Source organism: Geotrypetes seraphini, chromosome 2 (genome assembly GCF_902459505.1).
Source record: "Geotrypetes seraphini chromosome 2, aGeoSer1.1, whole genome shotgun sequence".
NCBI lineage: Eukaryota > Metazoa > Chordata > Amphibia > Gymnophiona > Dermophiidae > Geotrypetes > Geotrypetes seraphini.
In genome coordinates, this window is record NC_047085.1 from 179870646 (window position 1) to 179896354 (window position 25709).

Below are 25709 nucleotides of genomic sequence, written 5' to 3' on the forward strand. Positions count from 1 at the left end.
TAATATTACTGGTCTTGGCTGTCTTTGATTATGAGCTTTTTTCACTCCAGTTCTATGTGCTCTTTCAATTTCCATTGGTATTTTTAATTTAATAGGCAGGATTTTTGGTATAGCTTCTTCCAAGAATGATATCATACTTTTCCCTTCAACTCCTTCCTTTAATCCTAATATTCTTATATTCTGTCTTCTAGATCTATTTTCTATATCCGTCATTTTTTTTTGCATTTCTTTTAACATGTGGTGATCTTCTTTATTGTCATGTTGTATCTGTTCTATCTTTTCTACCGTATTTTCACGTAGATAACGCGCACCCGTGTAAAACGCGCACACGGGTATAGCGTGCGAAAAACACAAATTTATGTACAGAAATTTTTATATACCGCGCACACCCGTATACCGCGCATGCTGCCCGACTCTCCTTTCGCCCCCCCCGACTCTCCTCTGGCCACCCCGACTCTCCTTTCGCCCGCCCTGACTCTCCTCTCCCCCTTGAAGTCCTGTCCCCACCCTGAAAGCCTGATGCCCCCCTGATGTCCGATTCACCCCCCCCGCAGGACCGCTCGCACCCCCACCCCGAAGGACCGCTCGCACCCCCACAGCCTCCCGACCCCCCCATCATGTAGAAGCTCCTACCGGTGTCCTGCTGCTTCCTCTTGGCGGTCCCGACTCCCCGACATGATTGGGGCAAGAGGGAGCTCAAGCCCTCTTGCCCCAGCCAACCGCGGCACCCTCTACACGATCGGGGCAAGAGGGAGCTCAAGCCCTCTTGCCCCCCCCGACTCCCCGACACGATCGGGGCAAAAGGGAGCCCAAGCCCTCTTGCCCCGCCGACTCCCCAACTCCCCGACAATATCGGGCCAGGAGGGAGCCCAAGTCCTCCTGGCCCTGGTGACCCCCCCCCCCCTAGTTGTTCGGGCCAGGAGGGAGCCCAAACCCTCCTGGCCACGGCGACCCCCTACCCCCACCCCGCACTACATTACGGCAGGAGGGATCCCAGGCCCTCCTACCCTCGACGCAAACCCCCCTCTCCCCAATGACCACCCCCCCCAAGAACCTCCGACTGCCCCCCCAGCCGACCCGTGACCCCCCTAGCCGACCCCCCCCCCCCTTCCCCGTACCTTTGTGTAGTTGGCCGGACAGACGGGAGCCAAACCCGCCTGTCCGGCAGACAGCCAACGACGGAATGAGGCCGGATTGGCCCATCCGTCCCAAAGCTCCGCCTACTGGTGGGGCCTAAGGTGCCTGGGCCAATCAGAATAGGCCCGGGAGCCTTAGGTCCCTTCTGGGGGCGGGGCCTTGGGCACATGGTCGGGTTGGGCCCATGTGCCTCAGGCCCCGCCCCCAGGTGGGACCTAAGGCTCCCGGGCCTATTCTGATTGGCCCAGGCGCCTTAGGCCCCACCAGTAGGCGGAGCTTTGGGACAGAAAGGCCAATCCGGCCTCATTCCGTCGTTGGCTGCCTGCCGGACAGGCGAGTTTGACTCCCGTCTGTCCGGCCAACTACACAAAGGTACGGGGAAGGGGGGTGGGGGTGTCGTGGGGGTCGGCTGGGGGGGCAGTCGGAGGTTCTTGGGGGGGGCGGTCGTTGGGAGGAGGGGAGTTTGCGTCGAGGGCAGGAGGGTCTGGGATCCCTCCTGCCCGTAATGTAGTGCGGGGTGGGGGTAGGGGGTCGCCGTGGCCAGGAGGGTTTGGGCTCCCTCCTGGCCCGAACAACTAGCGGGGGGGGCGGGGTCGCCAGGGCCAGGAGGACTTGGGCTCCCTCCTGGCCCGATATTGTCGGGGAGTTGGGGAGTCGGCGGGGCAAGAGGGCTTGGGCTCCCTTTTGCCCCGATCGTGTCGGGGAGTTGGGGGGGGCAATCGTGTCGGGGGGGGGGGCAAGAGGGCTTGAGCTCCCTCTTGCCCCGATCGTGTCGGGGATGCCGCGGTTGGCTGGGGCAAGAGGGCTTGAGCTCTCTCTTGCCCCGATCGTGTCGGGTGTCGGGACCGCCAAGAGGAAGCAGCAGGACACCGGTAGGAGCTTCTACATGATGGGGGGGGGGTCGGGAGGCTGTGGGGGTGCGAGCGGTCCTTCAGGGTGGGGGTGCGGGTGGGAGTGCGTGCGAGCGGTCCTTCGGGGTGGGGGTGCGGGTGCAGGTGCGTGCAAGCGGTCCTTTAGGGTGGGGGTGCGAGCGGTCCTGCGGGGGGGGGGGTGAATCGGACGTCGGGGGGGGAGAACTATGTAAAAAAATTTTTGTACAACGCGCTCATGCGTATAACACGCAAGGGTATGCGCGGTACGTAAAAACCACGTATAACGCGCACGTTATATGCGAGAAAATACGGTATTCTGTTTTTCATCTTGTCCATTCTATTATTTACTATATCCAGCTTGTGGTTCATGAGGTTCATTTCCTTCCTCATTTCTATTAATGATAAATTGATGTTTCTCAGTTCTTCCATAACTTCTATTACATCCACTGCATCCATTGGCAAAGGACTCCCACTAGGGATCTGTGGATCTTCCTTTAGTCTTAATCTTTCCTGTTGATTTGGCAGGAGTCTCTTCCGTCTTTTGCTTGGTTGATGTCATTTTAGAGGATTCTATAATTAAGTAGAAGAAGAATTGTTGCTTAAAAGTTTAATAGATGATGCTCAGAGGAGGGAGCTCATCTGTTAGCCAGCCATCCACCAAGCCTCCAAGTTCCGGAATCCATGGTCTGATATTTTAAGTGATGGTTGTTTGTTTGAAGAGATCAGATATATTTTGTAGTATAGAAGTTGATGTAGAAGCCAGTGGTGAGGAAAACTAGAATTAAAGATTATATTTCTCTAATCTCTAAATATCTTTCCTGTGATCCATTGGAGGTAACTGAAGTACTTTAATCTGATTCTTAGGAAGACCATTGGATAGTAATCCAGCTAATGAATGAGTGCTTGAATTATCCGTTCCTTCCAGTGCAGAAATACTTGCTTCTGACTTAGCAAGTGTAAGCTAACAAAGCAGGAGCCAGAACTATGTTTCTCTAAATTCACATAGGTTATGTGAAACTTTAGGATTTTCACTTGTGCTCAGCTTTAACTCCATATTTCAGTGGTTCTCAGCCCTGTCCTGGGGGGACTTCCTAGCCATTTAGGTGTTCAGGATATCCCTAATGAATATTCATGAGATATATTTGTATACCTGTGTCCTCCATTATACGCAAATCTATCATTCATATTCATTAGGGATATCCTGAAAACCTGACTGGCTGGGGGTCCCCCAGGACAGGGTTAAGAACCACTGCCATATTTCATATAGTAGCTACTGTAGTATCTCAAATACCACAGATGCTTCTGGGTTACTTTTAATTTCCAAGTTTAGAACCAGTTTAATTCATGTTTTCCAGTCTCTGAGGGAGCCGATGTAGAAAGCTACTGTGAGGCTAGCCATACAGTTAATATGAGATTAAAATGAAAGCATAGAGATCACCTCACATAGATCTGTTTGCCTCTCCCAAGAATTACAAACCTCCACAGTTTTGCTCCAGGCTTCCTGATAAGTTTGACTGACAGGTTTCTCTTTGTCTTTCCTCTAATACCCTTAATAGGGAAACTTCTCTTCAAACTCAAATGGGAGCCACTTAAAATGATTCTCATTGCTCTGAGATGGCCCTGGTCGCTTCTTTAGCTCAGTGCCAGGAAGCCCATCCTTCTGCAGATTTACCCAATTCTTATCACTCAGAATGAAGGGTCCCTACTTCACCTCAGTCTACTTTCGCTAGCTTTAACAACCTGGTATCTCTCTCCCACTTACTGAATGGTATTCATCTCTCCACTCCAGTTTCAGATATCATTTATGCTGCCAGGAAACCTTCCACTCATTGCTGCTATCGTTTTAAGTGGACTCATTTTTCCTCATGGTGTACTCAGTAAGCTCTCTTTCCACATACATATCCCTGTCTTCAGTTTTGGATTACCTTTGCAGCTCTCAGACTCGGGTCTAAAGACTACATCAATGAGAGTACACCTCAGGGCCATTAGTGCTGTTCATATTCCCCTTCATGATAAACCTTTGGCCACAAACCCATTGGTTTCCAAATTTATGAAGAGGTTACTGCACACAAAACCACCAACTAAAACTCTGCAAGTTTCTTGGGACCTCAGTGTTGTACTTTCCACTCTCATGAAATCATTCTTTGAACATTTAGATCATAAGAACATAAGAATAGCCTTACTGGCTCAGACCAATGATCCATCAAGCCCAATAGCCCTTTCTCACAGTGGCCAGTCCAGGTCACTAGTGCCTCGCCAAAACCCAAGGTGTAGCAATATTCCATGTTACCAATACAGGGCAAGCAGTGGTTTCCCCCATGTCTTTCTCAATAACAGACTATGGACTTTTCCTCCAGGAACTTGTCCAAGCCTTTCTTAAAACCAGCTTCTTCTTCACTCAAATATCTCATGTGAAAAATGTGCTTTTTTTTTTCTGATCTGCATCACTTCAGCTTGATGCGTTTGTGAACTTCAAGCACTGGTTTCAGACCCACCTTATGACAGAGTGGTCCTCCATACTCAGACCAAATTCCTACTAAAAGTCATCTCGGAATTTCACCTCAACCAGTCTATAGTTCTCTCCAAGACCACATTCACACCCAGGTGAAGCTGTTCTTCATACATTGGACTGCAAACATGGTTTAGCTTACTACCTGGGTCAAAGCCTCATAGAGCCTCTACTTGGCTATTCCTCTCTTTTGATCCTAACAGACTAGGAACTCCGGTTACCAAAAGAATGATTTCTACATGGTTAGCACACTGCATCTCCTTCTGCTATGCTCTGACTGGGCTACTGTTAGAAGGTTGTGTTATAGCTCATGAAAAAGCAATGGCAGCCTCGGTTGCTTTTCTCCACGCATCTCTCATTGAAGACATCTGTAAGGCTGCTACCTGGTTCTCCATACATACTTTCACATCCCATTATTGTCTGGAATCCCATTCCAGATGGGACAGTTGGTTTAGCCAAGCAGTTCTCCAAAATTTATTTTCAACATAAATGCCAACTTCCATCCTTCCCTTTCAAAGCAGCTAGGGAGTCCTATCTGTGAGAATATGCTGCCTGCTTGTCCTGGAATAAAGCATAGTTACTTACCTGTAACAGGTGTTATCCAGGTCCAGCAAGCAGATATTCTCACAACCCTCCCTCCTCCCCTAGTTGGCTTCTTAGCTTTTTTTTTTTTTTTTTTTTTACTAAACTGATGGTCCTGTGAGCTCTTGGGTGGGAAAGCACATGTGTGTTACGGGCTATTTCAAGAGTTAAAGTGATACTACACTTCTAGACCATCCTGTCGATGACATCACTCATCTTTGAGAATATCTGCCTGCTGTTTCTGGATAACACCTGTTACAGATAAGTAACCATGCTCTACTTAACTTTGGTCACTTTACACAAGCAAATAACTGTTTCTTAGAAGATAAGCTAAAAAAGTAACTTATGACTATTTAGCCATTATTTTAGAAACGTGTGTGTTATGTGCCATCAACTTGAGTTATAAGTCCCAGTGACTTGATGAGTTAAAGATCTAAAAAGAAATTGGTCAGGTGCAAGTTTGACAAGGTCCTCTAGTGTCATTCCCATAGTAGTTGTCAACATGTCTAGCCACCTAGTTGTAGGTCACCCAGGTTCTTTGATCTTCCCAAACATGATGTCCTTTTCCAGTAATCTTTCTCTTCTAACAGTGTGACCAAAATTAGAGTCGTAACTTCATCATGTGGGCTTCGAGTGACATTAGATCAGCCTTGAGCCCAACAAACTTCAGGAAGGTGGCCCAAAGTGGTCCTTCTCCCCTACCTTGACCACTGTAATTCCCTCTACTGCTGTGAAAGACCTTAAGAGACTACAATTGCTCCAAAATACAGTGGTGAGGCTAATATTAGCAAGACCGAATATGAGAGGGTTACACCTTTTTTTAAGGAACTACACTGGTTGCAAGTCAGAAGCAGGGTCCATTTCAAGGTAGCATGCATGGTTCATAAGGCCTTATATGGTGAAAACTCAGCTGGACTCACATCCGCCATCCAAATCACACAATCCTTCAACAACTCAAAGACAATCCAGTTATGGAAACTACCACTCCGCTCTCCATGCCATGTTTGAAGGAAGGCTCTCTTTGAGACCACCTTTGAGTTTTAGGGGCCCAGAATCTGGAACAACCTCCCTGGCAGCTTTCTACAAACACCTACATACTTCCAATTCAGGAAAGCACTTGAAAACTCACCTTTTTTCCTCAGTGCATTGACCTATTCCCAAGCAGTTCCCTGCGCGATATCTTTATAATAGCTACGTATCTGTATCAATTCTAATATTGTGTAAGCCATATTGACTTCTAGCTGACGTTTGCAGGATACAAGAGTTGGTATGGTATGGTATATCTGGTCTGATCTCTTCCAAAATCGATTTGTTAGTTCTCCTGGTGGTCCATGGAACGTCTAGAATCCTTCTCCAGCACCAGAGTTCCAATGAGCCAATTCTCTTTCTGTCTTGATTCTGTAATGCAAAGCAAAAACAAGAAAATGAACCCCCCGAAAAACTTACAATAGATGAAAAAAATGGTAGGACTGGAACCGTACACATCAACCAGAGATAAAATAATTAAAATTTATTTCAACAAGATAAAACGGTCCAACAAGATAAAATGGTTTATATTCTGTATGAGAAATTAAAATGTCAAATGTGCTATACAGATTGGATTTGACATTTTAATTTCTCATACAGAATATTAAACCGTTTTATCTCTGGTTGATGTGTATGGTTTCATCACCACTTTGTTATATATTGTTTCTGTAATGTCCAGGTTTCGCATCTGTAATTGACCACTGAGAAAATGAGTGCATGGACCAGTCTGATCTATTATTGCCTTGCCTTTAAATACCTTATTAAGAGCCTTCATTATAGAGCAACCAATTGTTATTCTGTAGAGTATTTTTCCCCTGCTACAGTATAATCCCGTTATAACGGACTTCAAGGGACCTAGAAAAACAGTCCGTTATATCCAGAGGTGCATTTTTAAAAACTTTATTTAGGTCAACTGAAACAACGTACACTCAATGAACAACAGTCACTGCAAACATCAATAACAAAACTTTGCAAAACATTGGTATGGCTCAAAATGATTGCAAAACCAGAACACTAAAAGATGGTCTAAAGTAGTGGTCTCAAACTCAAACCCTTTGCAGAGCCACATTTTAGATTTGTAGGTACTTGGAGGTCCTCAGAAAAAAATAATTAATGTCTTATTAAAGAAATGACAATTTTGCATGAGGTAAAACTCTTTATAGTTTATAAATCTTTCCTTTTGGCTATGTCTTAATAATAATATTGTCATTTATAGCTAAAGAGACATATGATCAAGAAACTGTTTTATTTTACTTTTGTGATTATGATAAAAATACCGAGGGCCTCAAAATAGTACCTGGCGGGCAGCGAGTTTGAGACCACTGGTCTAAAACATTATGTCGCACTGTCCTGGAAACAAAAATAATCTGTCATTTTCTTCTGGGTTGCATTTCTTTCATATGTGTTAGGGATGTACACATCAAGTTTTCCAACGCAACACATCAGTACGTCTGCTTCAACAGCATCATTAGCATTATGTTCAATGTAATGCTGCAGCAGTGTCAACGCCATGCTTGCTTCACGTGTAGATGGTGGAAGCTCAGCTGGAGCCTCATCACTGGATTCGTCACCAGTTTATGCATTATCGACACTGCCAGGCTTTGCCTTAACTTCTGCTAAAATCTCCTGATCGGTCAACACAGCACCTGCTCCACCTGCTCATCAATAGCAAGAAATTCTTCTGCAGACATACCTATAGTCTGGTCCAAGAAATGCAATTCCATCAGCCGTTCAAAAATGTTATCACAGTCACAAGCAGACAATGTTGGCAATGGGAATGTCTCTGAATGATCTTCTCCTGTCTCTGCAGAAATGTCAGAAACAACGTTCTTGACAACTCCCGCCTTGCTGAAACAATTGTACTTCCTGAAACTCGCGGCCCGCCAGGTACTATTTTGAGGCCATCGGTATTTTTATCATAATCACAAAAGTAAAATAAAACAGTTTCTTGATCATATGTCTCTTTAGCTATAAATGATTGTTGTCGCTGTGATTTCGTTCTCCCAGACTGACCGAGCCTATCGCAGATACTGCAGTATGTCGATGGCAAAGTTGTCCATGTTGCTGTTCTCAATGGCTATGATACGTTTATGCATAAGTCGCTTTCTGTATAGAACTTAGAAGTTCTGTATGATGCCCATGTCACATGGCTGAAGTTGACTCATACAGTTTGGTGGCAAGAACTCCAACTGTATTGCTTTAAGCTATTCAGCTACAGCTGGGTCATGTGCGCTGCAGTTATCAACGATGCTATCAGCGATGCGATGCTTCTCCTTCACAAATTTTCTGTCAAGATCTGTCAACCATTCACTGAACAGACTGGCTGTCATCCATGCTTTACGATTGCTTTTGTACACAACTGGCAGCGACTTTGCACCTTTGAAACAACATGGCTTGGCAGGCTTTCCAATAGCTAGTAGTGGTAGCTTTTCAGATCCATCCATATTGGCAGCAAATAATAATGTGAGGCACCCTTTACTTCTCTTGCCACCGTGGCAGCTGTCGCCTTTCAAAGTCATTGTGCGATCCAGCAACAACTTAAAAAATAACCCAGTCTCCTCAGTGTTGAAAACGTTGTGTTCGTCATATTTGTCCAGCAGCCATGGCAGTTTGATCTGATGGCCAGTCTGCAGCAAGTTCTTGTGGTACAGACTCTGATTTGCCACTCAGGACACGAAAGATAACAGCTCTGTGCTTCTTGTACCGATCCAGCCATCCATCACTATATTTAAAGTCATTATGGCCAAGTTGAACAGCAAGACTGACTGCTTTCGCTTTCAGAATTGGACCAGAGACTGGTGTACCAAGTGAGCGTTTTTGCTTCAACTAAAGAAAAAGCTCATCTTGAACATCATCGTGGGTGGATTTGCGCATTTTCTTACTGCCATCTGCAAACTGCAAAGAAGTCTTGTACTTCTCATGGCTACTCCAGATGTCATAGACCGTAGATTTACTTATACCACAGTCATGTACAATATCTGCTTGTGTTTTCTTTTTAGTTTCGATTAAAAGAATGATTTCGCGTTTTACATCTAATGTTATAGAACGATGCTTCGTAGCAGACTTCTCAGCCATTTTGACTATAGTATCACAGGTATGCCACACGCCGTGTAGGCGGAGCCTGCATGTCCATTATAGCCGAATGAAATTACAGCTAAAAGTGGCTCTTGGGACCAAAATAGTTGTCCGGTATATCCGAAAGTCCGTTATATGCGAGTCTGCTACATCTGATGATTTTCTGTATATTTATAATGGCACTTGGCTGGGATCAGCGGACCTTGTCTGCTATATGCGAGGTTCCGTTATAAACGAGTCCGGTATAACGGGATTATACTGTAGTTACTTCCTTGTTTACCAAACAACCCAAACAATTAAAACTCTTTAGAACTTCTGTCTCCTTCAAGCTCAAAATCTATCATTTTCCACGTTCGTAATCTTTATTTGGTTCATTCCATGCCAAGTGGCCTGATAGTCCCCACCGTTATGTTTCAGATTTTTAAAAAAATTTGCACATAGGATAGTCAGGGTACTAAGAGAATTTTCCTAAGATTTTAGATTCCTAACTGCAATAGTCACTGAGCTAGACCCACTTGTCTGGCTGGATGTTGGCAGCATTGTGCACGGTGGTGAATAAAGTGTCATTTTTAGCTGCTTGTAAAATTGAGAATAATTGATTGAGTGCTAATTTTTGGTATTCCAGCATAACTTTTTGTGCTAGTTGCAACAATGTTAGTAAGAGCATTATGGATACAAAATCTCACCTGAAAAGTTTGCTCAAAGTGTGCCCAAAAATTTGTCGCAGTTTGTTGTAACAGATTTTGACCAGTTATCAGTTTCTATAGCTCCAGAACAAGAGTAAATACAACAGTGTCTCAAACTTTTTTTTAGCACTGGCACACTAAATGGAGCAATTGTTTTTCATGGCACTTTGAGTTTGGTTGTTGCAGGAGCCCAGTAGGGTACACCGGGGGCAGGTGACCTGATTGAGCAAGCTACGAGATGCCAGACCATGCAGGGAAGTGTGTGTGTGTGGAGGGGGGGGGGGGGAAGGCTGGGAGGGAATTAAGATTCTTGGGCAACTAATGTGCTTGGGATTCTGCAACCTTTTGCCCTTAACTTGCTGTTTGCAAAGCCGCTTCACAAATAGTGCATCTCTTTATTTTACATTGTGATTTGGCTTGAGGTGCAAGAAGTGCAAGTCAGTCTTGCAGTTTGAAGTCCTATGATACTTCCTGAACTAACTGCACTGTACAGCTCAAGCTTACATTCATCTGAATTGTGTTGCGGATCTGGGAGATGTGCTATTTTGTGAGGCAGCTCTGCCAAAATAAAATAGGGGGGGATAGAGGAATTCCTTGGTGCCAGGGTGCACTTTCTAGGTGCCATGGTGACCTGACACTTGGAATATCTTGACCCTTATAATAGCAACACAACAGTGGAGAAGATATTTGCTGAACCCTTGAAATAGTATTGAAACAAAAAATGCTTCCTCTGAAGCACTTTGAATTTCCCTCCTTTTTGTTGTTTGGTATTCTACTGAGTAAGCGATGATATAAAATGATTTTTATAGTATTAGCTGTATATTTATGGATTTCTTAATCAAAATGAATTTCATTTGAATTCTCTACTTTGAGTTTCATTCCACTTTGTTGAATTAAAGAGGAAAAAAAGTACAAAGTGAGAAACTGCACCATTTACTAGTGCCTTCAGTAAGCACATTATTGTACAAGAAGATATACAAATAGGTGATATATACAAGAGCATATTTTTCTGGATTCATGGGTACTTTATGGCCTTAGATGTGGTTAGGTAGAAGTAGAAGTGGGTAGAAGTGGTTTATAGGCAGTATTTGGTCAGTGGTTTCAGTATTCAAGCCTCATCTTCATTGCTGTGTGTGTAGCTTGTATAACTTGCTAGTTACAATGAGCTTCAGTCCTACCAGTTCCTATTTGAGATGGCTTGCGGCAGACCTTGTTCTTCTGATGACTTTTCAGTTTTACAGAAGTGATTTTTTTTTTCTCTCTTCTAGGTTTTGTGGTGAAGGGCGGCTATTGAGTGCAGTAGGACTATAGGGGGTAGACAAAGAACAAAGTGGTAGTGTTTCAGGGTATTGTAGGCAAAGATGAATGTTAGTCCAGAATTGCATTTCCTTGACAAGTTGTTCCAGGAAGCAATCGCCTACAGCATCCAGGAATTTGGTCTCCCTACCGCAGCCGGAGGTGCCTAGGTTCCAGTCTGTCCCCGGATAATTGAAGTCACCCATGATAACTGCGTTGCCTCCCTTGCAATTGCGTTTAATCTCGTCCATCATCTCTCCATCAATTTCTTCGGACTGCCCTGGGGGTCGGTAGTAGATACCGATCTTCGTTTCCGTTCCTTTTGTTCCCGGAATTTTGGCCCATAGAGATTCTACCTTATTTTTCATTTCCGGCATGTTCTGTCCGGTAGACTCAATTCCTTCTTTGATGTATAGGGCAATACCCCCACCTTTTTGACCTACTCTGTCTCTGCGGTATAGCTTGTATCCCAGTAGCAGTGTCCCAAGCGTTTTCCTTGTTCCACCATGTTTCCGTGATGCTGATAATGTCAAGGTTATCTTTTTGTGCCATAGCTTCCAGTTACCCCATCTTATTTCTTAAGCTTCTTGCATTTGTGTACATACACTTGAGTTTGCGGTCTGTTACTTTCTTGCAATTTCTTCCCTGTTGTGTCCTTTTCGATCCATCAGGATTTCTATCTTGCCTATGATCCGGTGAGTCTTCCCCACTATCTTCCTGCATGGTATCCTCTGGGTATACCGGTTCCCAAACCATCGATTCTTGGTCGACTGTCGGCATTCCCTTTCTTCCTAGTTTAAAAATTTTTCAATTTCTCTCTTGTTGCTTGCAAGTAGCCTTGTTCCGTCTCCGCTTAGGTGGAGTCCATCCTTCCTGAATAGCTTGCTCTTCACCCAGAATGTTGTCCAGTTGCACACGAAGTGGAATCCTTCCTCACACCTGCGCCTCATCCATGCGTTGACTGCTTGCAGCTCCGTCTGCCTCTTCTCATCGGCCCTGGGTACCGGAAGGATCTCTGAGAACACTACCCTCAGAGATCTTCAGCTTTCTTCCTAGCATTCGGAACTGGTCCCTCAGTCCTTCCCTGCTGTAGTTCCTGTTGCTCACGTTGTTTGTCCCCACATGGATCACCACCATCGTATCTTCCTCTTCCACGCTGTCGATGATCCTGTCGATGCGGCTCACTATGTCTTCTACCTTGGCTCCTTGTAGGCAGGTCACCAGCCAATCCTGTCTTCCTCCCGCTATGTGGCTGTTGACTTGTCTGATGATGGAGTCCCCTCTCTATCTTCTCTTGCCTCTCTAGCCGCAGGTCCGTGTCTCTGGTGTATGACCATCTCTCCAGCCGTAGGTCCGTGTCCTCTGTGCACTTCCATCTTCCCTCATCCTGGCGTTGGCTTGCACTGGACTCATCTTCATGTAGGTTCCCTCCACTGTTTCCAGATCTCGCTATGTCACCCATTTCTTTCTTGTGGTTGTCCTCCAGGTGGTCCTCACTCCCTGTAGGTGCATCTTGGCAGTTCCACTGTTGCTGGTGATTTTCCACGGCCTCCCTGTATGCCTCCTCGATGAATTTCTCTAACTCCCAGACTTCTTCCTCAATGGTTTCCTCTGTCTTGACATTCTCTGCCTCTCTGTCCTCCTCCTCCATTGCTCAAAGTGCTTCTAGTTCTAGTATTCTGCCTTCCAGGAGTCTGACTTGTTTCTTCAAGCTCTCCTGTTCCTTTTATCAAATACATACATAAAACCACCTCCCAGAGGGGAGGTAGTCGTACATATGAAAGACGGTGCAGAAAACTGGGTAGCTCAACTTCCTGATCCTGTCTGCTGCTTCCATTGCTGTCCGGTCTGTTTTTTGAAGTGGCTTCTCCCTGCTTCTTTATGTAGCGTTGTCTGAGTCTGTTGTGGCTACTGTCCTCTGAGTCTGCTGTCCTCTGAGTCTGCTGTAGCTGATGTCCTCTGGACCTGCTGTGGCTGTCCTCTGTGTCTGCTGTGTTTGCTGTGGCTGTCCTCTTGCTCCTCTTCAGTGACTCGTCCCTTCTTAAGGCCCTTCGCAAAGGCACTCTCGCTAAGCCGAGTGCCTTTAACACTTGCCTTCAATGCGCGCCGAATGGCTGAGTGCCGTTGGCCCCTCCCCTTTTAAGGGGGAGCTCTGGATCTGCTGCAGGTGACGTCAGGGGGTGGACAGAGCTACCTCTCACCGCAGCCCCTCACCCTCTGCCTCCTCTTCCCAACTCCTGTTATCTCCTTTCTGCCTCCTCTGTCCAACTCCTCTTCTCTCCCTTCTGCCTCTCTCCTCAGCCCGACTTCTCCTGCCTGCCCCGATCTCAAGGCGAGTCTGATAATAAATTGATAAAATTATAGTACAGTAAATCCTTGGTTTGCGAGCATAATTCGTTCTAGAAGCAGGCTTGTCATTCAAAGCACTCATATATCAAAGCAAATTTCCCCGTAGGAAATAATAGAAACTCAGATGATTGGTTCCACAACCCAAAAACTTTAATACAAAATACTTTAAAACAGTCACTACACTCCTGCATCATCAGAGAAAGAAGTACTGTCAGCTAAGTTGTGATGATGTGACTGAAGCGTGTATACTATATGTACTCGTATTGCAAGACTTTGCTCGTTTAGAACAGTCACTACACTCTTGCAGTGTCAGAGAGAAAAGAACCATCGGCTCAGTTGTGATGTGTGTATACTGTACAGTATGTACTTGTATTGCAAGACAAGTTAAAATTTAATCAAATGTTTTGCTTGTCTTGCAAAACACTTGCAAACCAAGTTACTTGCAATCCAAGGTTTTACTGTAATTATTAATGAATAGGCACCTTGGATTTAAGGGGTGAAAAAAAATTGCTGCCTTGTAGTATTTAATTGTAAGTCTCTTTATTGTATGTGTGCACTTAAGAATCAACATTTCTTTTTAGTTACAGGTACTTAATGTTGATATGATTTAAGTAGACTTTTATGAAGCACTTGAAATAATGTTCTTTTTGAATCCAGAACATTTAAATAAACCTCAGTATGGGCTATGAACAATGTACATACATGAAAATTACTTTGAGCAAATGAAGTCTAATTTTCACAGTAGATGTTTATATTAACTGTAATGTAAAATTTTTTATTGTATCTTCTATCTCAAATGTATTTAAATGAAATCCCTTATAGAAGTTTTTATGTTGGTTGTTAAATATTAATGTTCCTTTTTATTTCTGTACTGGGCAGCTATGTTTTAGTCAAGGCGCTTGTTGTCTTATCCTGATACACTAACGCTCATGCTGTGAGTTTTGATGTCTTCCATTCTGGGTTTTTTTTGTAGTATTAGTTCCTTTTCTTAAAATAAGTTTCTAGTATTGCACTTAATTGCTTGATACATTGATTCTTCATGAGTGACAAACTAATTAAGTGTTGAAGACATCAAGGAACAAAGACTACAAGATTTTATCCTCATCTTAGCTATGAAAAATCCATTATTCATCGTCTTATTGTTTTTAAATACAGAGGTAAAATTTTACAGCACAATAGGAAAATTGCTTTTGAAATGGAATAAATTGCTTGCTAGTTCAAAGGCTGCGTTTTGAAGTCAAGGTTACTAAACATGATGCTTTACATTCATTGTCTCTTCATGCTTGGTACAGCAGTAGCATTAGAGGTGTATACCAAGGAAGAAATAATTTTATACACATTTTTTTAAAAATTGTTGCATATGACTTACATTGCTATATAGGATTTTTGTTTCCTTTAAAAATATGATGTAACTTACACTGTCCCTTTAATTCAGTATTGGTGAAATCATGTGCTGTCAAGAGGCACTTGTGGATACTTGTGTTCCTGTCTGCTGACTGTACACTTGACCAGAAAAGATGTGATAGTATAGCTATCGTGTTGTTAGTAGCTGACTGGATGATTCCATTATTGCATCATACCTAGAGAAACTACCATGTAATTTATTTATTTGGTTACTTTGATATCCTGTCCTCCCCAAAGAGCTCAGAACGGGTTACAGGTTGACATACATAATGCATAGACAAACAGGATACAATTTACAGTTGTACATTTCAGTTAGAATTTATTAGGGCTTCTTTTACTAAGCTGCGATAGTGGTTTTCGCGCGCGCTAGACTCTTAATGCCAGCATTGAGCTGGTGTTTGTTCTAGCTGCATAGCACATATTTAGTGCACGCTAAAACGCTATCGCAGCTTAGTAAAAGGAGCTCTTAGTTTGAATTGCAGGATACAATTTACAGTTGTATATTATACTTGGAATCTCTTAGAAATCGAGTCGAATAGATATTCAAGTTTATTATACCATTTGATCATTCTTAGGTGTTTTCTAAGTTTGCATACATAGAGTTTGTATACAGAGGTAGGATACCTAGGAATTTTTTGGGAAGAGATAGGTCTTTATTGCTTTCCTAAAGTTAAGAAATCCATTGAGGGATCTGATATGGGGAGGCAGTTGATTCCAGTAGGTTGTATCTGCTTGCATATTCTTTACCCACTTTTTTCACAGTGCTAGATACCCAATTGATTATTTCTGGAAAGACCAATTCATATTTTAGCATTTAAGTTATGTGGTTTAGAAGTTATCTTTGGAAGGAAATTATAGAAAATCAGTTTAAGAAAAGCAAAGGTTTAGCTGAGCTTACCGTATGTACTAGAAAATAAACCGGGATTTTTGGGCCAAAAAATGGGGATCCCCGTTTATATTCGGGCCAGCGCCCCCTCCCAGAATTATTGCAGGCCGCTGCCAGGCTCTGCACCCTGCTTCCCCTCCCTGCCCTGTCCTTGTACCTCCTCTGCCGATCCATGGTGATCTAGAGGTGGATCGTGCAGGAGCAAGATTTCCGCACTCCTGCCCCTCTACGAGATTGGGTTTCTTCAGTGACACCGTGACACAGTGACACTGAGTGACACCGAGCAGAAGCGTGCTTTAGCGGTGCTGCTTGGCGCTGAGCAGCTTCCTGACTGGCTCCAGTGAATTCTCACGAGAATTTGCGGAAGCCAGTCAAGAAGCCGCTTAGCGTCGAGCAGCAGCGTCAAAGCGCGCTCCTACTCAGTGCCTGAAGAAACCCGATCTTGCAGCAGCCACCACCGACTCTGGGTTAGCAGGGCAGGAGCGTGTGAAGACAATTCCCGGTGAAGAGATAATAGCTGAACGCTGAAGCACAGTTAACTGCTTGTTAACATTTAACTGTGCTTCAGCGATCAGCTATCGTCTCTTCTACGGTGAATTGTCTTCACATGATTTGAAAATTTGTTCCACATTGTAAAGACACATCATCCATCATTGGACCCTTGAGGAAGGTTTGTTAGCCGAAACACTGCCCGTGTTGGGTCCTTTATATTTATTTTTAGTATGATCCAAGTGGACAAAATTTTCTATTTTGTTTAAAGTTTTTTGGAAGAAATACAAGGAATGTCAAGAACATTGTGTCTTCCACAGTCTGTTTTCATTTGAATGTTTTTATCCCAACAATTTTATTGCTCTACAATTCAATTTACTTTGCTTTAGTAAAACTAAAGGAGTACTTAAAGAGATAGCAGTGATCTTGTACACAGATTGTTTTGGGAGCTCCAGTTGGAAGCCTAGTAAAATCTGGTTTCCATTTTTCAATCTAAGAGAATTGATTTGGTGTACAAAGTCAGCCTATTCTTGATTTCAGTGAGACTTTCCTTGCACTTCAATCTTTAGTTGTGGAGTCAGCAATGAAGAAAGTGAAGAGATCAAAAAGAAGTTTCCAGTACTCTTCCCTTAGATGGTAGAAAAGGTAGGAGAGAAGGCCTTCACATATCTTTTGATATCTAGATTAGCATCTTGTCAAGTCTATATGTTGTAGTACTATATCTATATACACTTGCTCACAGAAGATGCAGTTAGTTTGCATTCCTTTGCCGAATATCCTGAAACAGAAGATTTGGTTGCAGATTGAAGAATGTGATAAGCATCTAATCAGCTCTATTTATGATATCATTTTTACATCATATAGAGCTTTAATTACAGTAATCATAGTACATAGGCTGACGTGGTTGGATGTTTCAGGGTATGTGCAGATGTATAACAAATTGGCTAAGGTTCCTATATAGGGGATAAAGTTTTTTGGCAAGAGAGTTGAAGAAAGTGTAGATACCCTAAAGGACTAGGCATAGGGAACAGCTATCTGCTTCTCACAGTTTCCAAGACTTTTTAGACAGGAAACAATATGTTTATTGTTTGAGGTGCTATACGTTAGAAGGAACAGACTACACTTTATCAAATGCCCAGATAAAAGGCAAAGAGAGGTAAGGCCACAAAAGCAGCATGCTCATAATCCATAAAATTAGCTGCCATCTTTTTGGATTTTCTAGTTGTTTTTGAGCTTTGAGAGAGATACTTTGTCCCAGCATTGTTAGACTGTCTCATCCACTTGGGTAGCTGACTTATCCTGCTGTCTACAGAGAATTTCTGTTATAGGTAAAGAACTTTGCTTTCCTGCCTATTTAGTTCTTTGCCTTTGTTTTCTAGAAACTTTAAATTATTCCCCTGATTTAAGTGCTGTAGAATGTATTAATGTTTTAACCATTATTCTTGTACAATCCCACTTTATTCCGGGACCAGTGGGTTCATGTATGTTCAGCCGCCAGGCTCTGTAGGAAACTTCAGATGATTGAAGTCTCAGCTCCTCCCTCTGCTTATCATATCCTGGACATGCCATTTGGACATCAATCTTGTATTCCTACTTGCTAGCCTGTAGGAGCTTATCTCTTCTGCTCGTGGTTTCTTTTGCTAGTTTGTAGTATTTTTCCTTTTACCTTTTCTCTCGCGGGTTTGTCTTCATGCTGTGGATGTTCCCTAAGGGAACATCCTTACGGTGAGAGATCGCAGATGGTTGGAGAACGTCTGCTTCTGGGGGGGTTACCTGCACGGCAGTAAGCCCCTGGATAGCCTGCAGGATACATCGGGGCTCCGGGATCTGGAGCCAGTTCACCCCAGGTTATTCCGCTAGTGGGTGTAGCACAGGCTGAATGGTTCCATGGAGTCGCACCCAGGATCGGAGCTGGACTGTATACCTCTGCCAGGTGGTTGCACAACATATCCAAGGGTGGCGGAGGTCACTGGCTGTGGTGGTCGGGCTGGTGGGGCAGTCAGAAGACTTGGGATCTAGCTTTACAGCTTCCTGAGGCATCCTGAGGCATTAGATCTTCCTACATGCTGTCCCTGCGTTGCCTGCACTTTCTCTCATTCAGCACAATGGAACATTGTAGAACAGTGTTTAAGCAAGTTTGGGGGGTCTTAAAAAGGGGTTTTGGGGTGGCTTCTCTGCATGCCTTACCCCTCTCCATCTCTAAAATCTCCAAATCACTGTTTTCTGGGGATTCCTATTTTTTTTTAATATCCTATAACTTTCTCACTTTGTGCTCAAAAATGAATTTTTGGTGATTTGTATTCTTTTCCCAGGTGATTTTATTGCAAAATCGGCACCTACACCGGCCATCTTGGATTTTTCCCAATTTGGATAAAACTATATTTTTTATATATTGGGAGCTTTGTTTTTGCTCCAAACTTCACAGATGGCCTTCCCAGGTTGGGATGATATGAATTCATGCCTCGTTTGCAGCAGATGGCTGTCTGATGTGCAGCGGTGTTCCACATGCACTGAGGCCCGCAAGGGGGACTAAGTTTGCATGGATGAGGTGCCTTTTGCCTCAGGGAAGTCCCTCCTTGAAACTTTGGCCCCAATTTCCATGAAATTCGCATCTGGGGGCTTTCAGGAGAGTGCTAGTGGCATTTTGGAAAAATGAGAGCACGGTTCTGAGAAAAAGACATAGATGTCTTCCAGGCACGCTGGGTATGAGGTGCACAGGGCAGCTCTCGCCATGGGAGGTCCTCTTTCCCCTTGGAATTTGTGCATATGCTCTCTCAGGCATATTTCTTAAAGAAGTCCATGCCTGTGTTCCCCCCACCAATGTCTGGGTCTTCCGTGGGGACTCCTCTTCCGATGGATCAGAGTTTTTTCCCTCATTCCCTGGCGGGGACCTGGAGCGAAACAGGGTGCTGCCCACGTTTGTGTCGGGCACTTCTCAATCCCTCTGCCTTTGCAGGGAGGTTCGGTGGCATCCACAGCTGTGGTTTTTATGGTGGAGCTCCACAATTAGGATGTGTTTGGGTCCCAGGACCTGGATGACAGTCCCATGGCATGCAGGTTCTGCAGCCCTGCTCGTTTAGAGAACTTTTTAGTACTTTTGCAGGACTTGGAACTGCAGCATGTTTAGCCGGTCCAGGCATAATGATCTCTCATATGTGACCCGAGTCCGCTATCTACCTCTCTTCCTGATAACCAGGTGTGGTTAGTATTTTATCGGAGGTCAGGGATACCTGGAGGGTCCCTTGAAATGTGCACGGACCATGGAAATGCTTTCTTCCATGGTGGTTGATATTACCATGCACTTTGCTTCCCCGAAGGTGGATTCAGCTGTGGTTCAGGTCTCCAAGCTTACCTCTCTCCCTCCTAACGGAGGGGTGGCCCTGAAAAGTTCAGGATAGAACTGGGGAATTTATCTTTTGAATACCTTTTGATTTGGCTGAGGCCGATGTCGAGGCGGTGTCAGCCTCGTCCTTTGTTTCAAGTGTACCACTTCATGCTACGCCATGACCCCAGCACTGTGGTGCTGCGTGATTTGGACTTTCTCATCTCCGGGGTGAATTATTTGGCTGATGCCTTCTATGATATGTTGAAAATTTTCACCAAGCTAGGCGTTTATTCTGTGCCCACCTTAAGACTATGGTCAGCAGGCAGTGGACTGGGACTCCGCCTCTAAGACCTCCTTCAGTAAGTTGCCCTTTAAGGGACAGTTTCTGTTCGACCAGGGTCTGGATGACCTTATGGCAAATGTATCAGTCCGCATACCCAGGGCTTTGCCCGGGAACAGGTCTCAACCTGCCAGGAGTTTGAGGCATTCTGATTTTTGTCTGTATCAATGTTCTCACTGGTGCACCAGTTCTCCCTGCTTGAGTCAGGAGGTTTTGCTTCGGGGGGTTCTGGCTTCAGAAGTTCTCAAATAGACATCCCCCTAAGAATCAGTTCTGCCAGGCCCCCCGGCCCCTCTCCCGCACATCGGGGGAGCAACTGCCGGCCTTCTAGCGGAATGGGAGTCCATTTCCCCCGACCAGTGGGTCCTGAGAGTCTTTTGCGAGGGGCTCACATTGGAGTTTTCAATCTTCTATTCGAACATTTTCTGGATTCCCCAGCAGGCCGCCCGTAATCGGTTCTTCGAATGTGGTCCACGGTCCGTACCAGTTGGATTTTGTGTCTGCCAAACCTGTGCCAGAGGACGACTTGGACTCCGGGAAATACTTGATATACTTCCTCGTTCCAAAGAAAGGCTCCGAAGATTGGAGACTGATCCTGGATTTTCAAAGTAGTCAGTGCAGAACTGGAGGTGCCCCGCTCCCACATGGAAACAGTGTGTTCCGTCGTTGCTTCAGTGGCGCTAGGGGAATTTCGGGCCTCCCTGGATCTAACAGATGCGTATCTTCCTTTACCCATTTTCGGTGCACATGAAGTTCCTGCTGTCTCCCGTTCTGGAACATCACTTTCAATTTGCGGCTCTTCCCTTTGGTCTTGCGAAGGCGCCCAGGACCTTCACCAAGGTGAAGGTGGTGGTAGCGGCACATTGCCACTCTCAGGGTGTCCTGGTCCATCCGTATCTGGATGATTGGCTGATCAGAGCTCCCTCTCTGGATGAGGGGATCTAGGTGGTCCAAGAGGAGATCCACCTGCTGCAAAGTCTGGACTGGGTGATCAACCTGCGGAAGAGTCACTTGGAACCTGCCCAGGATCTAGAGTACCTGGGAGTCTGTTTTTATGTGACTTAGAAGAAAGTGTTTCTCCTAGTGTCTCTTCAAATGAAGGTTCGAAAGATCATCGGGGACCTTCTGGCCTCTCAGATCCCGACGGCCTGGCAGTATCTCCAGGTACTGGGGTTCACGGTGCCAATGATCGATGTAGTGTCATGGGCCAGAGCCAGCCTGCGTCCTCTGCAGGAGGCTCTGCTGTCCCTGATGGAATCCACAGCAGAACCTGTTGTTTGCCCTGCTACCTTGGATGGCGGCGGCATGCAGCAGCATGGCGTGAGAGCTGAGTAACATGTTTCTTTCCAGGAGCCTTCCGCTATGAATTGTGGATTGGGTGACTCTATCCACAGAGGCGAGTCTCTTTGGCTGGGGAGCAGTCTGTCCCGTGCAGGGCCGGTAGTCGTCTTCGGAATGCAAGTGGTCGATCAATCGGCTAGAACTGAGGGCGATTTCGTCTGGCTCGCCTTCATTTCCAAGGTTATCTCTGTCATCGAACTGTCTGAGTTTTCTCAAACAATGCCATGGAAGTGGCTTACGTCACCTGGCAGGGGGGGCACTAGGAGCCCCTTGCTGAGCACAGAGGCTCGGTTGCCTTTTTGCTAGACGGCAAGACTCCTGGTAGTGCTGTCAGCAGCTCACATTGCAGGAGTAATTCTTTGGGTGGACTTTCTCAGTCACCAGACCCTGGATCCAGGAGAGTGGTCTCTCTCATGAAGAGCTTTCGAGTGCATAGTACACTGATGTGGATAGAACTGCGTTTGACCTCATGGTGTTTGCGGCACACAAGAAGGCCAATCAGTTTTGCAGTCGTCAGGAGGCCAGCAGCGCAGGCCTCAACTCTCTGTTGTACTCCTGGCTATAGGAAGATGTTAAGAACATAAGAACCGCTACCACTGGGTCAGACCAGCGGTCCATCGCACCCAGCAGTCCGCTCATGCGGCAGCCCCCAAGCCAAAGACCAACACCCCACTGGCATCCAGCCCCACCTGCATATGCTCTGTTCCAGTAGGAACCTATCCTACCCCGTCCTAAATCCCTGAAGGGCGCTTGCCCCCCAACAGCCTCTGGAAAGCACTCCAGGTCTCCACACTCTCTGGGTGAAGGAACCCCCACCCCAATGCCTGTACATAATTTCCTCCCTTCCAACATCAGCGGGTTTAACTGGCTCTCCTGATTCCCCCACCTACCTCCTCCCAGGCCCAGCCGCTGCAATTTAACCTCCTGGAAGTCGGCAGCACTCCTTTTTCTCTGTAGACCATGAGAGGACACCGGTTGAGTCGCATAGCAGAGCACGGGGGTGGGCAGTAATTCTTGTGGCTCTCGAATGGCTGGGAAGGCTGTGGTATGCTGCTCTGGTTCGGTTCTGGTGGGGTCGGGGACCGCATTTGCCCTGTCTCCTCATGCAGGGGCCGATCGCTCTGCAGGATCCGGACCGATTTGGGCTTACGGCATGGCTTTTGAGCACACGACCTAGATGGCCCGGGGCTATTCTACTGCGATGATAGCTATGCTGCTTCACAGCAAACGGAAGTCCACGGTGGTGGCCTATACGAAAGTTTGGTGGTGGTACCGGGCGCCAGCCATCAGGAGGATCCTTCTTCAGTTCCTCTGGTATTGGAGTCTTTGCAGGATGGCCTGTAAAAGGGCCTTGCAGTGGCTTCCCTAAGGGTGCAGATTGCAGGCCTGTCCTACCTGGGTCCTGTTGCTTTGAGGGGATCTTTGGACATAGTCTGTTTTCTATGGGGCATGGTTCATCTGAGGCCTCGTTTGTCTGTCGTGAAATTTGAATCTGGTTCTCTGCTCCCTGGCTCGCCCACCTTATGAGCCTCTGGAACAGGCATCTTTGATGGATCTCACGTCGGCTCGCATGATCCTTTTTTGCGAATTTTGGATACCACGGTGCTCTTACATATAGTTCTTTCCTTCTGAAAATGGTTTCAGTCTTCCAAGGGAATCAGGAAGTTTGCCTAATGGCGTTTGTGCTATCTGGTTCAAAGGCCCAGGACCGGGTGTTGTTGTCCCTGGATTTGTGCTAACACTTGCAGTATTTGGAGGTAACCAATGAGTTTCATGTCTTGGACCACCTGTTTGTCTTGGTGGGTCCTGCCTGCCTCTAAGCTGGCCATTTCTGCAGTTTATGTAGTAGCAGGAAAGAGACACCCCCCTCTAGGGGTGCAGGCTCGTTCTACCCGGGGAGGAGGGGGTGTTCCTTCTACTGAGCCACGTTGTCGTTGGTGACTCTGATGAGATTTGCAGGGTTGCTATGTGGTCCTCTTTGCACACCTTAACTTAAGTTTTACAGGGTTGATGTGGCGGCCAAGCAGGATGCCGCTATTGGTGCATTGGTGTTGGCAGTGAACTCATCAGTCCCACCCTGAATTTTTGGGACTGCTCTGTTATGTCCCACTGGTCCCAGAATAAAGTGGGATTGTACAAGAACGAAAGATTAGATTTATCTCTGCTAATCTTCTTTCTTGTAAATCCAGATTTTAATCTGGGAACCCACCCTATGTATGTCTGATTCGCTGATCACCTGCCTTGAAATACTGGTAAGCTGGACTTATGTTTCGGACCAGCCTTTAGAATAGTGCCATGTGTCTGGAACTAGCACTAAATTGGGGGGGGGGGGGTGTCCTAGTTTAGCGCCCCCTTCTGACAGTGCAGGCTGGGTCTCCCTATAGCACTGTTTTGTAGTTTAGGTTTCTAAAGTTTTATAAACTGTATTCTACTTTTCATTATTGTTGTTCTGCATATGTTAATATGAGCAGAATTAATTTGTTGGCGGGGAGTTCCCCATTTCCCTCTCTCTTGTTTCTTATCTTCTGTAGTGATTCCTGGCTGCTTGAAGACTAAGTGATGTCTAAGGTGCATGCTCCTGGATTTGATAAGCAGAGTGAGGAGCTGAGACTTCAATCATCTGAAGTTTCCTATAGAACCTGGCGGCTGAACATACATGAACCCACTGGTCCCGGAATAAAGTATGGATTTACAAGAAAGAAGATTAGCAGAGGTAAGAACCTAATCTTTTGTTAATTATTTTATAGGTATCAGGTAGAAGATGAAGCCTCTCCTTTGGATGAAATGCCGTTAATGATGTCGGAAGAAGGTTTTGAAAATGATGAAAGTGATTATCACACTCTTCCAAGAGCTAAAGTTACTCGAAGAAAAAGAGGCTTTGAATGGTTTGTTTGCGGAGGGTGGAAATTCCTTTGTACCAGGTTTGTAATATGGTAGTGCTTCATTTTCTTAGCGTATTTCTTTTAGCTTGATATGTATTAATTTTTTTGTACTCTCATTGAAGCCTTAAATAACTGGAAAACAAAACACCTAAGTTTACAATTTATAAACACCTAAGAACAGGAGCCTTTTCCATAGTATAGTACTATAGAATAACTAGAAAGTACTACAGAGAACACTAGAAATGTGATTTTATTTATTTAAAACTTTTTATACCGTTTACAAAAAAATACTAAACGGTTTACATCAATTAAAACATACATAAGATAAAAACAAACCATATAATAAAATCTAAATAACTAAACAATTTCTTCTCGACAAATGTCAACTGATAAATCGCAAGAATAAAATAGCAAACATGGTTAAGCAGATTCTTTTCTTCAAATGCCAATTACAATCAGCAGTATTTTTTTAATTAATTTTTTTTTAATTTGTAGATTACTGCTGTTTTCATGCCACAGGTACTATTACTTCCTACCTTTTCCAATGGCATCAAATATGTACGTTTGTGTCATTTAGGCATTAGTGCAGAAAAGGCACAAAGACTAAGTGGAGAATATAATATAAGGCAGGGGACAGGTAAGAGAGTATTTGGTGAAATAGTGTTTTTCTTATGTTTAACCAATAAACTTTAATTTTTTTAGTATTGGGGAGTTTTATTTGTGTTTGTTAAAACCTTAAATCAAAAACCCTAACTATACAGTGTTAATGAGTTTATTAGAACACAATCGGTGACATAGCAAGGGTGAGAGGTGCCTGAGGCGGTGGTGCCCCTTCCCCACTTTCATTTATAGTTAGCTTCTATACCGCTCTTCTCCTCCCACGCTCCTTCCCCACTCTATCCCCTGCCGCACACCCTCCACCTCCCTTCCCTGTACCTCTTTAACTTCCCCAGCGTGAGCAACATCACCAACTTGCTGCCCGCATTTGCTCTCCCTCTAATGTCACTTCCTAGGCACGGAACATGGAAATAACGTCAGAGGGAGAGCTGATGCCAGTGCGAACAGGAAGTTGGTGTTGCTGTTTGTGCCACGAAAGAGCTACAGGTATGGTGGCGAGGGGAGGGGGAGTGAATGTGCATGGGAAACAGGGTTGCCAGCACCACCACCACCAAGATGAGAACTTGTGGCAGCCATTCAGCTAGCAGCTTAGCACCAGGACAGGAGCGCAGGAATACCGCTTCTGCTCTGGCCCACTTCTCAACCAGGGATTTCAAAGGTAGGTAGGGGAGTTGGGAGGGAGTTTAAAGTCGTTGCAGTTGGCCGGGATAGGAGGTGGGAGGGATCCCTCTTGTCCCAGCCCACCATGCCAGGGATTTCAAAAGTATGTGGGGGAGGCCTATGTGACATCGTGAGGAAGAGTAGACAATGTACAGGGCAGGGAGGTAAGGGGAACATGGTGCAGAGCCTGGCAGGGCAGGAAGGGAGTAAAGGGGATTGGGTGCAGAGCATG

General features: G+C 45.2%; 1 protein-coding gene across 6 annotated transcripts in view; it reads left to right on the forward strand.

Moving 5' to 3' along the window:
- ATP9B (ATPase phospholipid transporting 9B (putative)) overlaps positions 1 to 25709 on the forward strand; it is a 668517-nt gene that overhangs the window by 13682 nt on the left and 629126 nt on the right. For 4 of the 6 annotated variants that reach the window (XM_033934419.1, XM_033934423.1, XM_033934421.1 and 1 more), the window contains exon 2: positions 24065 to 24238. The exons of 1 other annotated variant lie outside the window; for it this stretch is intronic. In XM_033934419.1, the coding sequence (XP_033790310.1) occupies positions 24065 to 24238 (174 nt within the window). Of the gene's footprint in view, positions 1 to 16880; positions 16957 to 24064; positions 24239 to 25709 lie in introns of all 6 variants that reach the window. One more of the 6 variants, XM_033934422.1, reaches the window with a different exon arrangement.